The sequence below is a fragment of the Mya arenaria genome, chromosome 13 (genome assembly GCF_026914265.1).
Source record: "Mya arenaria isolate MELC-2E11 chromosome 13, ASM2691426v1".
Lineage (NCBI taxonomy): Eukaryota > Metazoa > Mollusca > Bivalvia > Myida > Myidae > Mya > Mya arenaria.
The window spans coordinates 64,518,273-64,536,153 of NC_069134.1; the positions used below are offsets into that span (position 1 = coordinate 64,518,273).

At 34.8% G+C, this 17,881-nt stretch overlaps 1 protein-coding gene across 1 annotated transcript in view; it reads left to right on the forward strand.

The window, feature by feature from the left end:
* The window catches only part of LOC128215465 (CUB and sushi domain-containing protein 1-like), an 86,947-nt gene extending 73,762 nt beyond the window's left edge, over positions 1-13,185 (forward strand). The window contains exon 3 of the mRNA XM_052922148.1: positions 12,668-13,185. Coding sequence (XP_052778108.1) covers positions 12,668-13,185 — 518 coding nt within the window. The remainder of the gene's footprint in view (positions 1-12,667) is intronic.
* The last annotated feature ends 4,696 nt before the right edge of the window (positions 13,186-17,881 follow it).

Sequence of the window (17,881 nt, forward strand, 5' to 3'; positions counted from 1 at the left end):
CACCACCACCACTTGATTATTGAATACAGTGAGTTTATAAAACAACAACTCAAATATGTTTTATATGAAATACTCACATCATCTCTATCAGATGTGACTGCCTTGTGGATGACATGGATGTCAAATCTGTCTCAATGATCCAACATAGTATTTAATGCAGGCTGGAATTCTTCATAACCCCAATTTGTTGACTTAGTAATATTCAGTCATTTTCCTACCTGAAATAAATTAGACTTCTGATTATCAACCGGCAGAAACTACAACTGTGAAAGACAAATGCACATGTATCAATTATACATTCTGGACTAATATCCGTGTTAGCCAAGAGTAAGTTGGTAGACACAAATCATTTAATGTGTAGTTGTTGTGCATATGGTTGATAATGATTCACAACAGTACGGGGTTTTAACGAGACCTACACCAAGCAAATGAATGTCGCTAGTGTCAAAGCTGTCGTGGCTTCCAGCCCGAAACCATGTACGTCTTTTCTTACAGGTTTTATTTTAGAAAATATGCAGTTTGTAATCACATAATGGGTATGTTCATGTATAATGGTATGTTAAAAATAGGTCACATACCAAAACACATCATTTTTAAACAAAATTTTAAGTCTAATATTATTCTAAGAAAAAACAATCAAATAAAAGATTACATACTCATATCATATACATAAATGATGTGCATAAGTACATTTAAAAATATGAAACATGTACATAATGCACCAGTCAATTGTAACCATGGCCCCCCAGGTCCGGGGTTATGCCGGGGATAGCCGGGGAAACGGGCCGTGTTTTTACCTTTCAGGTGGCCCTGCAGTGCCGGGTGAATGCGGTGGTTTTGTCTTCGAGCAAAATATAGCGGGGAATATGCCTCACATAGGCTCCCTGGGGTGCGGGGGCATATGGCAGGGATTTGACCATCAGTCCGTCGGGGGGGGGGGCGTGGTTACAATTGACTGGTGCATAAGTAGATGTAACATGTATATTTATAATAATATATAATTACAGTATAGTACATGTATGTAAAAATATTAACACGCTGTCTTAATATTAAGCAAATAAAAATGATTTAAGAATTCCAAAGATAAATAAAACAAACATTTTTGAACACATCAACGTACAAAACTACTCAAAGATACTTACATTCATAGCCCTTTCATACGAATATCCCAGTTCCATGCCGATTGTTGACATTCGTTTTTTCGACAGAAAATCTTCTCCTACGCGTATAATTCACTTATAATCCATGTTTTACTGTAATGACTCAAATTGTTAAGTGTATCGTAATCAAATGTCAGTGTGCACTTTTAGTGTTTACTTATTTTAAACGTATATTCATGATAAAAACATCACCCGAGTTTCCAACTACTTCGATGTAGAAATTCCATTATTGACCTATGAATAGCGGGGAAATACCTTCTGGTTCTAAAAATAGCAACATCCGGTATGTGTTACAACTCGGGGACAATCGTAATAAAATTTTACTAATGTCACCTTCAACACATTAACAAATAAAGTTAGGTGAACATTTAATTCCAATATCGATTAGATTAAAGAAAAAAGATTACCTCATGGTTTATCAATGCAGTAAACATAACAAAACAACATAAAACATAATTATTCCCATTCACATAATTACCGGTCCACACATTTTACATTTCCGGCACATGATATTTCAGATATTTCAGGTAACCAATCGGAAAACGTAAACGAATCGGGAACAGTTATTAAACTTATTTGTCGTTCTTCCGAAATAATGTTTTAAAGATAAATTGAAGACTATCTATTCAACCATAAATAGCATTTTTAACACCCATGCAATCGCCACCCATTTGCATTTTTTAATCATAATAAAATAACAGTAAAACCCAACTGTCAACCAACTTAAAAACCGCTCCTACCACTAACTAAAATAAATTCCCATTCCATAATAGACGCGCACTTCAGTGCGGCGCCAATAATAAGTTTACGCCAGTACTGCACGGAAGCAATGATAAGATAGAGATCATCAATACCCGATCAGCCAAAAGATAGCAAAGTATTCATTATTGTTCTAAGATTTATATCTCATCTTAACTTGCATTTTCCCTATTTACATCGTTGGTAAGTGTAATGTTTAAGGAAGATATATTTCAAAATAAGCGCATAACTATCCAAAATTATTATATGTGTAAAGAGCGTAAAATTGAATGTTGTGTATGGTAGGCACCCCCGAAAATGCTTGTTAATTCACAAATGTGTCGTTTGCAGCTCTACTCGTATTGCGATAATGAAGAAAAGTTTTAATACATGTGGAGCTCATGATGTCACGATTAAACAATACTATTCTAGGAATCGATTATCCACCTTTTCCTTTGTTTTTTTTCTAGGACTTAATAGTGATAACTTTTAAGTTCACATCATTGTGATGTGTAACACATTTCGTGGTTAAGTCATTTTATTTTATGCTTTTCGATGGATTTTTTTCAGTGAAATAACAAACAACTGATATGTTCATTGCATTGCTTGCAGTGAAAATATCAACTGTTTGGACTCCTTTTTTATAAATTGTAGTTACATCCCTTGGATCCTAAAATTTGAATTACCTCCCTTGTAAATTTGCATATACACTAATTTGCGTCTGCAACATTTTGGGCAACAGAAAAAAAATAAAAAAATAATTGTGATTTCAAGTATAACTAACACAGATAAATGGTAAAAATGGATGACTTTCACGAAAATGACTTTGATCTAATGTTTGGTAACCTTTTTGATGCATATGCTTTTCTACATAGTGTGTTTGAAATAAAACAAGTTGATGAAATCATAGCAAGAGGATTAACAGAACAAGATAATTTACACAATGCTGATAAAGACAAGACAAAAGAACCATCACAGTTTTCAGGAAATGTAAGTAAAACAGAATTTAGGAATATGAATGTTGATCAGTTTCTTGTAGAAAATGTAAACATTAATACTGTAAATAAAACAGAAAACGAAAGCTTTCCGCCAATTTAAATTTCACTTAGGAGAACACGGGGACATACAATTCATTCCGCATGATAAACTTAATGACTTGATCTGTATTGTTTTGCAATTTGTAACCAGAAGAAAATGGGGAACTGTATTTGTTAGTTAAAATGACATACCCTTAAAGGTATCAGAATCAAAAGTATGCATCGTAAACGACACAAGAGTTTGCAAAATGCCGAAATGTTATAAAACAAATAAAAAGCATAGAAGGGTTTTGAAACAAACCCAAGGCTGCAGAATCCCTATGTGTCACTGTCTTTAGAATGTGCACTGGCTCGGACATCTATAATCACAAAACTGCACTCTTTCACCCAAGTAAGATCTACCACAATTAATATATTAATTGTTTTAATTTACCGAAAATGATGAATAAATACCGAAAACAATGGTTCTTATGAAGGATACCGTGCTTAATTTAAAAATAAATCATAAAATATCGCATTTTCTATCTAATGAGACGAAAGTTTATAACTCCAAATATTTTAGGACTCACCAATCATTTAATATTTGTGCGTCTTCAGCCATTAAATGCACGGTTACAATCTTGTTATAAGTGGTGTATATTTTCCATAAATGTATTTTTTAGTAAATAGATAAAAAGTTTATAACTCGAACGTTATGCTTGCTAATTGGAAGAATGTAATACTATGGGCTTTGCACCTTATACCATTATTTACATTCAAATGACTTCACCTAGGATACCTTAAGGCCGATATGATAAAATGATAAGAATAGATGAAACAACGTATAACCTTTTTTTCTTTCTGAAGTTCAAACATCAAGACCAAACTTATCCTCTTTATTACACCACTGCCTATAAATATTCATTTGACGTCGGTCATTTGGTTTGGGCTTGTCGTTTCATTTGAAAAAAAGTTTTAAAATAAATAAGGTATTTCACGAGTTGATATATCGACTTGACACTAATTACTTAAGCCATATCTTTATCTGTTTTCATTCAATTATGGCGCTCCTTTTGTATATTTAGAAGTAAATATAGGTCACACATGTTATTGGTCGTTTAAACGTGTGACTCTTTTACTTTTGTTCTTTACACATATACATGTATGCACAATTTCCATTATGCCAATAACAGGTACATTCTGGAATAGTAATGGGTAATCCAATGAAAACTACAAGGACAAGCCTATACGTAAAACATTTAAGTAGAACCATGTGTAGAAGCACAAGGAAAGGGTAAAAACACACTAGAAAAGAGACGCAAAACGCATAGACGCAACACACAGAATTACATTAAAATGATTGAATTACCTACCTTGAATGTGAAATACGAATTGGGGGTTTAAACCCGTCTAAATGAAAACAACATCACACTTGTCCCGTTCACAAAGTGTTACAGGGCAGAGAAAGCAGTATGAGGTGAAACAATGTCCAGCCGCCCTGACACCGGTTTAATGGATATTTATTTTGCAACTTTGAGCCGTTTTTGCTAGTTTTAAAAGTTTTAAAGGAAAGGCTTAATATTTTCCTTATTAATAATTTCCGTCGAATAAGCCCCCGTGCACGCTTCTTAATAAATTATTGTTTATACTTCCTATAAAGTGTAAACACAATTGACAGTTTTGTTCTAATATATGATGACAGCAATATACATAATCATTTGAATGTCGACAACAGTCGCATCGATAATTATAAAATGTGTCTCGTTATATAACGCGCTTTAAACTTTAATACCTTTGTGACACAGGTCCGATTACTGCTGTTGAAGTGAAATGTGTTTATTTTTCTTCTTCTTCTATCTTTCTCTGTTATTTTTATATTTGTAGAAACCAGCACAAAATGATAAAAATAGTTTTATAACTTCAAAACAGAAGCTTATTGAGCTATTAAAAAAAACTGTGAACACTGTCAACGTCCCCTATCGCTGACTATTGGCAGCAATAGTAGGTGCAACACTGTCAACGCCCCCTATCGCTTAACTGGATAATGGCAGCAATAGTAGGTGCAACACTGTCAACGCCCCCTATCGCTGGACTGTATAATGACAGCAATAATAGTGGCAACACTGTCAACGCCCCTATCGCTGAATGTACATTGGCAGCAATGACAGGTGCAACACTGTCAACGCCCCCTATCGCTTTACTGTATAATGGCAGCAATAGTAGGTGCAACACTGTCAACACCCCATATCGCTGGACTGAATAATGACAGCAAAAGTAGTGAAAACACTGTCAACGCCCCTTATCGCTCGACTGTATAATGACAGCAATAGTAGTGGCAACACTGTCAACGCCCCCTATCGCTGGACTGTATAATGACAGCAATAGTAGGTGCAACACTGTCACCGCCCTCAATCGCTGGACTAAAATTGTCAGCAATAGTTGATGCAACACTGTCACCGCCCCCAATCGCTGGACTGTATAATGGCAGCAATAGTAGGTTCAACACTGTCAACGCCCCATATCGCTTGACTGTATAATGGCAGCAATAGTAGGTGCAACACTGTCAACGCCCCCTATCGCTTGACTGTAAAATGACAGCAATATTAGGTGCAACACTGTCAACGCCCCCTCTCGCTTGGCATTGGTCGCAGAAGTAGGTGTAAAACAGTCAACGACACATATCGCTGGACTGTACATTGGAAGCAATAATAGGTACAACATTATCAACGCCCCCTATCGCTTGGCATTGGTTGCAATAGTAGGTACAATACTGTCAACGCCCCCTATCGGTGGACTGTATACTGGCAGCAATAGTAGGTACAACACTGTCAACACACCCTATCGCTGGACTGTATAATGACAACAATAGTAGGTAAAACACTGTCAACACACCCTATCGCTGACTGTATATTTGTAGCATTAGTAGGGGCAACAATGTCACCGCCCCCTATCGCTGGACTGTAAATTTGCAGCAATAGTAGGTGCAATACTGTCAACGTCACCTATCTCTGACTGTATATTTGCAGCAAAAGTAAGTGCAACACTGTCAAAGCCCCCTATCGCTGGACAGTATAATGGAATCAATAGTAGGTGCAACACTGACATCACCACCTATCGCTGGACTGATAATGGCAGCAATAGTAGATGCAACACTGTCAACGACCCCTATCGCTGGACAGTATAATGGAATCAATAGTAGGTGCAACACTGACATCACCACCTATCGCTGGACTGATAATGGCAGCAATAGTAGGAGCAACACTGTCGACGACCCTTATCGCTGGACTGTATACTGGCAGCAATAGTAGGTACAATACTGTCAACACACCCTATCGGTGGACTGTATACTGGCAGCAATAGTAGGTACATCACTGTCAACACACCCTATTGCTGGACTGTATACTGGCAGCAATAGTAGGTACAATACTGTCAACACACCCTATCACTGGACTGTATACTGGCAGCAATAGTAGGTGCAACACTGTCAACGACCCCTGTCGCTCGACGGTATAATGGGAGCAATAGTAGGTTCAACACTGTCAACGCCCCTTATCGCTGGACTGTACAATGGAAACAATAGTAGGTTCAACACTGTCAAAGCCACGTATCGCTGACTGTAGCAATTTTCACCACTAGAACGCAAAATAGATTTTTTGAATTTGAAACAACTTTCATTTTGTGTAAATACATGCAATTGTATGGCGATTTAATTAGCAAAGTCGACTTGTTTCCCTGGAGCTACATTTATTCAAGAATTTTCCTGGTTACACGCTAACAATAACAATGACCCCTTACCCCGTTTATATAGGTTTAATTGATATGGACATATCATTACCCTCTAGTTCTTAAGCGGAGTAAAATTTACAACGATATTCTATTGTATAAACAGCGAAGTTAACATATTATGCATACTGCCAAGCAATAATAACCGATATAAGTTAACTATACTATTGTGTAAAAAAATAAATATATGGATATTTCCGTCACTATTTAAGAGTAAAATGTTCTGATGGTACATTATTTAGTCAACTAAAGGTCCTATAAAAGTTAATCTAGAGAACGCTTTTTACGATCTGACCTTAAAGGCCTTATCAATAAGGAAGTTTTTAAGTTGAGATTGTTTGAATGTTTTAGTGTCATCCACGTTTGCGGGGCGCGTTCTTCTTTGAAGAAAAGATGAAGTTGAAAAGAAAATTAATCTTTTCGTTTATATTGTTGATTGGAAAGGGCTTTTGTGACGGGAATTTTGAAGGTAGACATGTTTACATTATTTGTTATTATTACGTTGATTCTCATTTCACTTCCGTAGTTTTATCAGTTTACGGTGTTTATGATTAAACTGGTTATCTCTTTATTGTACTTAGATTTAAAGCTATTGTTATAATATAAATATTTTGTCATTATCGTATGTCGAACGAATGAAAATTGAAATCACTTAAACCAATCTCTTTTGTTATGATTTCTACATTAAGCCAGTTTTCTTTTTGTTGGTCACATTGAAATAAAAAGGAGCTAAATTTTCATCAATCTTTTAAGTTATTTAAAACATCCTATCGCTTAGCTTCATGGTGAAGACTTTTTTCTTCTTTTGCACTCATTAGCATTAGGAATGTTATATTTTGGTGCTTTTTGAAATTCATGTAAATATCGATGCTTTTGGAAGGTAAACGTCTTCTGTATTGGAATGTGCGATTTGGATTTCATGGCCCCTACTGTTAAGTCATCTAAGTGGGTGTAAGAAATTCCCCACCGGCAAATAGCTTTCCATCGTTTATGATCGCCTACAACTTGATTAATAGTGATTATATCATAAATGTATGGTGTTCTTCTGCTTTTGTGTACAATTTTGGAGATTCCATTATAAAAGTATTTGATTGTTTACATTTTTATTTACGTACAATCTATATTTGTGGCTAAGAAAGGCTACGAGATTGTTTAACAGACCATGTATGATTAACGATTAGTTTTAATTTCTTGAAAATATAAAAGAATTAATGATGTTAAAGTTAATGTATGAATCGCATATTAAATAAGACTTAGCTATCTAATACATTCAAACTGTATAACATTGTTTATTTTTAGTATTTTATCTCTTAAATGCTATTAAAATTTTGTAAATACATTTTAATTCTAAATACTGAGCAAAGTTAAATAAATATAACTACAACAAAGTTAACACTTAATATTAAATAATTTTAACTTATTTTCAACTGTACAAAACTGAAGGTTCTCATTGAACCTGGCATTAATGGACATTATATAGTGGCACAAAAAATATATCGTCATTCAGCATCACTGACGGTAGTATAAACCGGCGCATTTATTCCAATTATGATTATGATATAATTTTCTTTCATGCTTTTGAATGAAATATGGAGTTTTATAAATTTTAGTTACTTCCCCTTGATTAAAACTAAACACATCTCAATTGAACCTGAAAATGTTGCCAACAATAATAATTGTATATAAAAAGGTCGCATTATTTTTTGAAGATTTTAATTGAAATAATCAACGTTTATTAGAAAAATGGTAATCCTGTTTTTCAAACGTTTTATTAAAGCTAAATGTTCGAACATTTGCTTTCGTACAAAGCAAATCACGGACGAAAAGAACTGCTCGAACATAAATTCAATGTTTTATCCTCTATTTTTTAATGTTTGCTTTTGTAATACGAACTTCCCGAACAATTCACACAATAATTAACTGATGATTTGTTTTACACCACCCGCCTTTAACAACCTAGCGTGGTCTTCACTCTTTAAACTTGTTTTAATCTACCCGCCTTGTGCGGTCCTCACTCTTTATCTGGAAAACGACCCGTCTTCAAGCGAATCAGGCAGATCTCTGGCATTGAGAAGTGTTTGAAAATTAATCAAATGTAAATCCACCTTTTTTGCTGCAACATTCGACCATTTAAATGGTTATTCAGTAATTTTGTCATGTATTCATGCCAAGATAAATTAAAAAGGTGCAAGCATATTAACTATTATGTTTTAGAACATAGATGCATTAGTTGAAATGCATTGATGCTAATAAAATGATTGCACTGAAGCACGAGATGAGTATACACTATAAAACGATCTCCTGGATAACTATTTATCTTCACGAGCCGGGAGGGCAATAACAGGTACGTCATCAAAACTTGCGTTAGGGGCGTTCCACGGGTAGCAGCATAGCAAGCACTTTTGTAAAGGTCTCCATAAACTCTTCCTATAAACCAAGTTTGGTCACAATATGTCGACCATAAATAAAGCTATTTAGTACCACATTTTTTCTACTTTTAGAAACAGTAACCTTGACATTGACCATGCCTCTCGGAGTCCAAAACACAATCGAATTTAAATCCTCTATAAACCCTTCATACTAAGTTTTTTTTCACTATGTCAACCCTAACTTAAATGATTAAATACATTTTTAGTAACAGTAACCTTGACTAAAGGGGCTCCAGATGCAGTCCCATGAAAGGTCTCTATAAACTCTATATACCAAGTTTGGTTTAAATATGTCAATCCGACATAGTTATGTAGTTATTCAGTTCCATCCATGTTTCTATATTTAGTACCAGTGACCCTTAGCTTGACCCTACGTCCTAAACGCAATCCCATTAAAGGTCTCCATAAACTGTTTCTATATAACAAGTTAGGTCCCCATGTGTCAATCCTAACTAAAACTATTCGATATCATAAATATGTTTGACGCCGCCTTCATGCCGGCCCGCCCTAACAACCGCACACGACATTGTATAAACAGGTAAAAAATACCTGTCGAAAGCAATAACAAAGAAATGAAAAAGAAAAAAGTCAATCAAGTGCCAACATTTGTAATTAGGGGTAAAATGGAGTCATGTCGCCTAATTGCGTGATGGCTGTAAACTATTGCGCGAAGCATTAAGTCAATTGAATGAAGGGTAAGGAAGTTAGTAGTGAAATTCCCAAACTGAACTTAAACCTTAACCAGACACAATGTGCCCTTAAACTGTAGCCTATGTTCCTAATTCAATCAGGGACTATGATTTGCATTAAGGAAGAAATTCTGTTATGTAACCTAATTGTTAGACCGTCGTCAATAATTGTTTGAAGTATTCAGTCATTTGAATGAAGGCTAAAGAAGTTATTATTAAACATTCCAACTTGCCCTTAAACTTTAACCTGACCCAATGAGTCGTAAAACTTGAACCCAAGTTCCTAAGTCAATCACGGGCCATAATTTGTATTAAGATAATATAGATTTATGTAACCTAAACTGCTGGTATCAAGTGAACTGCAGGAAGGGTATTGGTTTTTTAAGTGAAAATGCCTAAATGTCGTGCTTTAAAGGAACTACTTAAATAAAATTAATCTGTATCAAAACAAATTGAGAATAAGCGTATAAACTGCCGGTATATCACCAATTTTGAAACTATTAGTTTAATTGTATAGTTTACAAACATGCGGAGTGATATTGTTATATTAATATTTGTGATACAGAAATATACGTGAAACAAGTCTTAGGTTACGATTAAAAAACAAATATCAAAATGATCTGTCTAATTGAAAATAAATTTGTGAATATTGTATTCCTATTTCAGGTCAAAATGTTGCATTGGTGAAACCTCGACAAACTAAGCAAGGTCCTGGAACGTTAGAAGGATGTGAAGCAAATCTAGCTGCTGACGGAAATGAAAGTCATTTTGCTGATTCTGGAGCATGCGCACACACTACCATGGGTAACAATTCATACAAAGCATGGTGGCAGTTAGACCTTGGACAGCTTTACTGGATCTCTGGAATTAAAATATTCAACAGAGAACGCAAACGTATGGAACGTTAGTACTGTCGTTAATGTGGTTTATTTTAGTCGCATAATTGTGTGTACGGAAACGAAGTAAAAATATTATATCTGGCCACTCATCATTGAATCATATAAATATTTTAAACCCCTTCTTAGAAGGTATCCGATGAAGCGACAGTTGTAACTATATACTACATTTCAAATATATGTCATAATAGTAATATACTTATAGTTGTTTTAAAATTGGTAACACGGCCTTCGTTTACATACCTTTTTGCATGCCTGAATTATTCAACTTATCAATGATATACATTCGGTTAAATTTTATTTTGATGGGAAATTCTCTTTGGTAGTTTTTTGGGTAATTATATTTTGCAAATTGAAATTTTCTTAAGAATAAACTCCTCTTTAAAACTGTTTCTAGTATTTGAGGTATTAATTTCGCAGGCAATTTTATTCAGCCGAGATCCGCTTGTACAGAACTGTGATTAAATTACATGGTATTTTACTTATCCGAGCACCATTCTCTTATTTAGAGGCGTACCAAGAATAATACACTCTATGTTTACAGTGCGGGAACGACTTTTTGGTATGCTTGTAAATGGAATTGGAAGGTATTTAGATGGTAAATGGGCACCAGGGTTCACTTTATTCGAAGATTATCACGTAGCTAGTTCCTGCTCCAATTCATACTACGAGCGAGGAGCGGACGTATGTGCAGATGTTATTGAAATTGAAATCAACCCAGCTAAACAGTTGAGGCTTATTAATATAACAACGCCGAATTTTTTGACGCTTTGCGAGGTTGAACTTTTTGAAGGTAAGTTTCCCTTTAGATATATCAAATTATTTGATTTTTTTAAGGTCTTCCCCTGTTACCTGCATTCCATACACATTATTGAAAAAACAAACATTGACAGGACTTGCAACTAAACCTTTGCAACAAATTTGTTAAATGTTAACAATAAAATATATGCACAAATACATAATTATTTGTCTTATACTACCATCAGAATATATCTCATCTCTTGTTGGTGTATATACATTAATGCATTTGGACTGTATTTGTTGTTTTGTACGTTGTATGCATCTCGTTTAGTGTCTGTTAGGACTGTAAAAATCAGGGTGTTTGTTAAATTTGAGCCTATTGGGCTTGTTTCTGTAGATTCGGTATTTTATAATTATGAAATACTTCTTAGTAGTAGCATTTCAATTTATTTTCTTAACGTTATTAAAACTGTATTTTCAATGATCTGAACATAAACTGTTTGTCATACATTACATATAAAAATAATCGTTCTTTTCTTTTTGTAATTACAGTCGCTTGTCGAGTTCCAGACGCCCCACAACACGGCATGTATCTTTATCCTAATGATACTGTCCCAAGACGCTATATACCGTTTAATTCTGTAATAGTCTGCTCTTGTGACACTGGATATTCCATTTCCAATTCAAGTTCTGCCTTAAGAACATGCTTGCAGTCCGGTTTCTTTGATGGAGGGGATTTAAGTTGTACAACAAACTGCCAGATACCACCTGCTAAGAATGGCTTCTATTTTACGAATAGCCAACATAATGTATATGGCACAGTGCCGTATGGTATGCACATTTATCTTCATTATGATGATGGATATGAACCGAGAGACCATGGAAAGAGTTAAAAGAGTAATGCAAATGGCCTAAAGGGTTTATGCATCAAGTTTGCGAAGCAATTATGTGTAACAAACCTCCTGATGGTTTAAGGAATGGTTCATACAACCCCCTGAATAGCTTTGGTCCATTCGATTAAACTCAAATTTATTCCCGTTTGTGAAAGAGGTTAATACTTTCAAGTGAACACAACAGAACATGCATATCTTCGTAGATATGGAGTGGTTCTACTCCTTCATGTACACAAGTCACATGTCAGGTACCAAGTCTTAGTAACGGTTACTACCTGTCCGAAAATAAACCTTTACCTGCTAACATTTCGCTTATTTTCAGGGACGATAATTCGACCTAATTGCATAAAAGGATTTTCGTTAGCGAGAGGTGTAAATCGTACATGCCAAAAAGATGGACAATTCAGTGGGGGGAATCCCCAGTGCACGGTTGTCACTTGTTCGCCGTTTGGGAAACTTGAAAATGGAACTCTGCATTACACCGACGAACAAAATATGAACCAGTATGTTGACGAAAACAAGCACCACACATTCGGAGTGAAAGTGAGAGCATCATGTGATTCTGGTTTTCAACTAGTGAATGGATCGAAAGAGCAAATATGTTTGGAAGATGGGACCTGGGATGGAGTAAAACCAGTATGTGGTAAAATAAGATGCAACGACACAAGCCTTCTCAGTTTACGATTTCAACAAAGTTCTTCAGTGTTTTCCTTTTTGGAGCAAGGAACTGCTTCGTACAACAGTAGTAAATTTTATCACATGAATGGCAGCTTGTCATTCATTTGCCGTGCGAATGGAAGCCTTTCATGGGAATCTCAGCCACAAGAACTTGGTAATTAATTGATATCAGATTACATTCGGTTACCATCATAATAGAAGATGTGTACATACTTCAGAATATGAATGATAGAGAAACAAATTAATTTCTGTCCTAATTTGTTAAATCCATGCATTACAATCTCTTGTACCAGGTTGTAGATTGTCTTCGTTGTTTTCGTCTGTATATTGAATCCAATTCGGAACTGTTACAACTTAAAAGTATAAGATACATTAACGACACCAACTAACTTTAATATTGAAATTGTACAATTTGCACAAAGCGCTTGTGCATAATTTCAATATTTCTGATTGAAGGAACAGTAACAATTATAAAATAGTATTCCGTTTAGGACATTTGCTTATTAACATTTACTCAGTTATGAACATGAATAGTTAGTTAATTTAATTAGTATGTTGACTAGATTTCTATGTTAATATGAATCTTAATATTTCTTAACTGGCTAAATTGGCTAAATCAAGCATACATTAAATAGTGCTGAGAACAATCAGCTGCAAGCCACAGACGAGTAATGAACCGATCTATTTCCAGCGTCCGTTTGTAAAGTGCAACATAAGGAACATCTATTAGTTAACACGAATGACTGTTTATCGGAAGACACTTGCGAAATCGGTACAAGTATTTCGTATGAATGTGTTGGGGACTACGAAGTAAGTGTTATAAATGCATCCTGCAAAGCTGATCATACATGGAGTGCCGAACCTTTTTGCAAATGTAAGTCTTTAGATACCGTGTGCATCGTTTTACGGGTAAAATGTGCACTATATTTTAAATTTCGATCTTTATTGAAAATAAGAATTTCAAATGTTGTATCTAAGTTATTACTGAATTTCGTGCAGACGTTAAAATTAAAAAAACGTGTTGTAAATATTGTTTTACTTAATATTTAATGTATCGCTCATCCCTCCATACAATCTAAACTTATACTTAAAAAGATACAGCAAAATAGAACAATCTATCATTAGTGTAATCTAGTCAATTAATCAAAAACTTACTTTTTCCAATTTAAGATGACGTACAATCTGCTAAAGCATCTGCTGCCACGATCGGTGCAGCAGTTGGAGGAATTGCTGTTGTTACTGCTGCAATTTTATTAGTATTTTTTATTTGCCGACAAAGAAGGTAGGCAAACGTACTTTTCTTATTGCACACCAGGATATCATTAGTTTAATCATGCACACTAGCTCAAACGTACAACTTCAAGTAATGAACTTATGTATTCTAAATGCAACTTGGTAATATTTCCATTGGTCAAATGGTAATTAAATTTCGAAACACTGCCTGATAAAATGCTGTTATTTCATAATTCAACTTAAATATAAAAAAAACAACGTTGACTTTCTTAAAGTTAGTCCTTCCAAACATGATCTTATATAAGTAAAAGAACATATACTATAAAATACTTAACCTCTTTTCCACAAATAATAGCAAAGCAGCCAAATCGCCAACACGAAGTCATTATGAAATACCGGTTAAAAAGGATGCCGACCAGTCGGATTGTTATAGCGAAATCAACGTATCAGAAATAATCAACGGTACGTATAGGCCAATTGAGTGATTCAAGCTTTACTTATTTGGATACAAAATAGTATTTATCGTCAATCAACGAGTAATCATTTGGTAAATATAATAAGAATTGAAAAACAATGAAAAAGAACAAAACATGCTCAATTTCCAAATTGAGACAAAGTTGGACTAATGTATATAAAATTTCATATTTTGGTGAGGTAGTGAACATAGTCATACTAAATAGACAACTGCCATCCTGAGGCATTATTTCGAAGTCAACAAACGAGTGTCTCGCATCAAGCTAAAGGCAACCCACAACAATATTTGAACATGTTTTTTTTGTATTGTAGTAAGACCGCAAACGTCATTCCATCTACACTTTTAACCTTTATTTTGTTTAAATTGATGCCTTCTCTGCAGGAATGGATACTATTTTATAGTTTTCATACATTTTCTTGACGAATGGTATATTCACCTGTTGTAATAAAATAACTAATTGTAATTTAATTTTGTTTTTTGTTACACTCTGAATTTATATTTAAGATTCAATTTAAATGAAATAACGTATTATACACTCAGATGCCATGTATACAAGCATATTCGCATTGTTATAAAAATCATAATAATTATTACAACGACAGTGTTTGTAGCAGAAAATTAAGTACCACGCTATATAAGACATCATTTATGCTACTTTCAATCAGCTATGTATGCTGATATGTTGTATTTTAGGTGAAGACCCCGGGCTGTCAAGATCCAACAGCTACCTTACGCCTGTGGTCACTGATAGCAATTATTATGAGACTGTGTCTCCGTAAGAGTTTGTCGAGTGAAAACACTTGACTTTCGATGTATTGCAATAACACAATCGTAATTAAACGACTTATACCAATATTCAGCTAGGGTAAAGGTAAGCGAACACAGTATCATTGTGATTCAGTTACAGAATCAAGTTTATCTCATATGTGGCATGTGCAATGTATACTTACTTTGCTTGTCTACGACAAAAATAACATTGTAAAAATAAATAAACAGTGGAAAGATAGTTTGACTGTCTTCCATTAATGCAGTGTGTTGAACGATTATATGAGGAAATACATGATTTTACTCTTATCTCTAAAGAGAAAACATCTAAAGTGCGAAAGCAAGTCTGAGTGTACGATGCGGGAAAAGAGCTCATTATCTTTTCATAATAGGGAAAAAGAATAGTGGGTATACAATTTTCACTTAATTTTGCGGGAAAAGAGGGGAAATACCCGCATAGGTAATATAGGGAATATACTTAAGATGGTAAGAAATGTTTTTTTGATGGCATAAAAGAGGAGAAAAGACTCTCGTCACGAATGGGAAACAACTAAAGAGCGGATGCAACTGTAAGTGTATGATCGGAGAAAGATGGTGATGTGATTTTCATTTTGGTAACTCTCTAAAGTACTAAGAGAACTTTAAGTTGAGAAATAAAGAGTGGAGAATACTATCATGATGACAGGGATTATATCCAGACTGACAAATAACGTATTTAAAAATAATGTGTTAATTTATGAAGATAGAACAATATTTGATCATTCAGTTCCTTTTTTCTAAAATTAGATTTAAACGTTGGCTTGTTGTCGTAGATATACTATGATTTAGCAATAAGTGTGCACTTGTGCATTAAATCGGGTTATTCCAAGACATACATGCTTGTGCAACGGACTCGTGCTGATGTTATGAAAAAAGGTCTTTCTATTTATCTCTTGACTTATTTTTGAAGATGTAAGTTCTTCTATTGTGAGGGTCATGTTGTCAGTGTTAAGAGCTTCTTCGGCCTGTAAAATGTAGCTTAAACTACAGCTTATTTCAAGATATTTCAACGTGAATATGTGTATGTCTGCCTATTGCAAGAGCAAAAATGCAATGCCAACAACACTTGCTGACAATACCACTTTCGATCGCGCCTTTTGTGTTGCTCTAAATTTACACATTGTTTTATGTTTACACAATTATGTTCGTTTGTTTTGTTTTCATACGGCACATGTTGTCAATTCACAGTCCCGCATGAAATAAAACACGTTAATGGTATATCTGGTAAAGATGACCGCTAAATTGGTGTAGAATCATTTCAATTCCTACGCAATAATTTCCCTTTACGAGCGTTGTGCTTTCTATAATGTAAAGGGAAGTAAGCTCTTTCCTGTGTTATAGTCGATTAATTTCTGCGTTTATAATCAAACCTTTTGCTTATGCAAAATCAGCATGCATGTTTGTATTTTAATTTGCAATTATACTTTTATTAATGCCGTAATACACATTGAAAAAAGTGTGCATCTTAGTGAGCGGACGTATATTTGTGCTGTAGTATGATTTTAGATTTTAATGGAAGTTATTTACAAGTGAGAATTCTTATATTTGGTGGATATATGGATATATCAAAGGATTTTCAAATGGCGTAAGAATTTATGTGACATTTATAAGAGAAATGTGTTTAATTATGAAAACATTCATAAATAATGGGAACAATAGAGCAGAGGTAATATTGTTGTTTTTTCAACATGGTCAATTACATGTAGATATATAGCTCTGGGCACTAAAGTGATATCAGTGATAGCTAATTGAAAGCAGATTAGTTTTCAGCACCTGCCTTAAGCCAATACCAATCAAGTTGTATGATTGTATGGTGGACAATTGGGGATACACTTTATGTAAGCTCAGTGACGTTTCAGTAACATCCAAGCTATTGCACATATTTCGGTGTTTGATCATGGGTATTGAACTCGCTACATACAGAGCGCGGATAGGGGTATTCAGCATGCCTGCTATGAAGATTAAATCAGCAAGAGAGGAGTATTGCCCGTTTGTGACTGGTACTGATATACATCTGAAAGCAATGACTATATTACTTATGCTAACAGTTTCCCTGATTACAGTTAAAACTGTGTACATTTGTCGTCAAACTTTACATGGCTATGCATCATCTGACGTACAGTCACACTGTGATATACAAGGGACAGTACTCCACCTCACAAGTACATCATCAAACGGCGTCTATTCCATGTGGTACCCGAAGTTGATTGTTATGCTATCCGGCGATGTAGAACTCAACCCAGGCCCTATTAACGACAGATCCCCGTCAGCAGGAGCAGCAACACCACCAGGATATTTTCAGCCACCAAGCCCTTATGTGAACCCTGACACGCAGTATATCCTTAC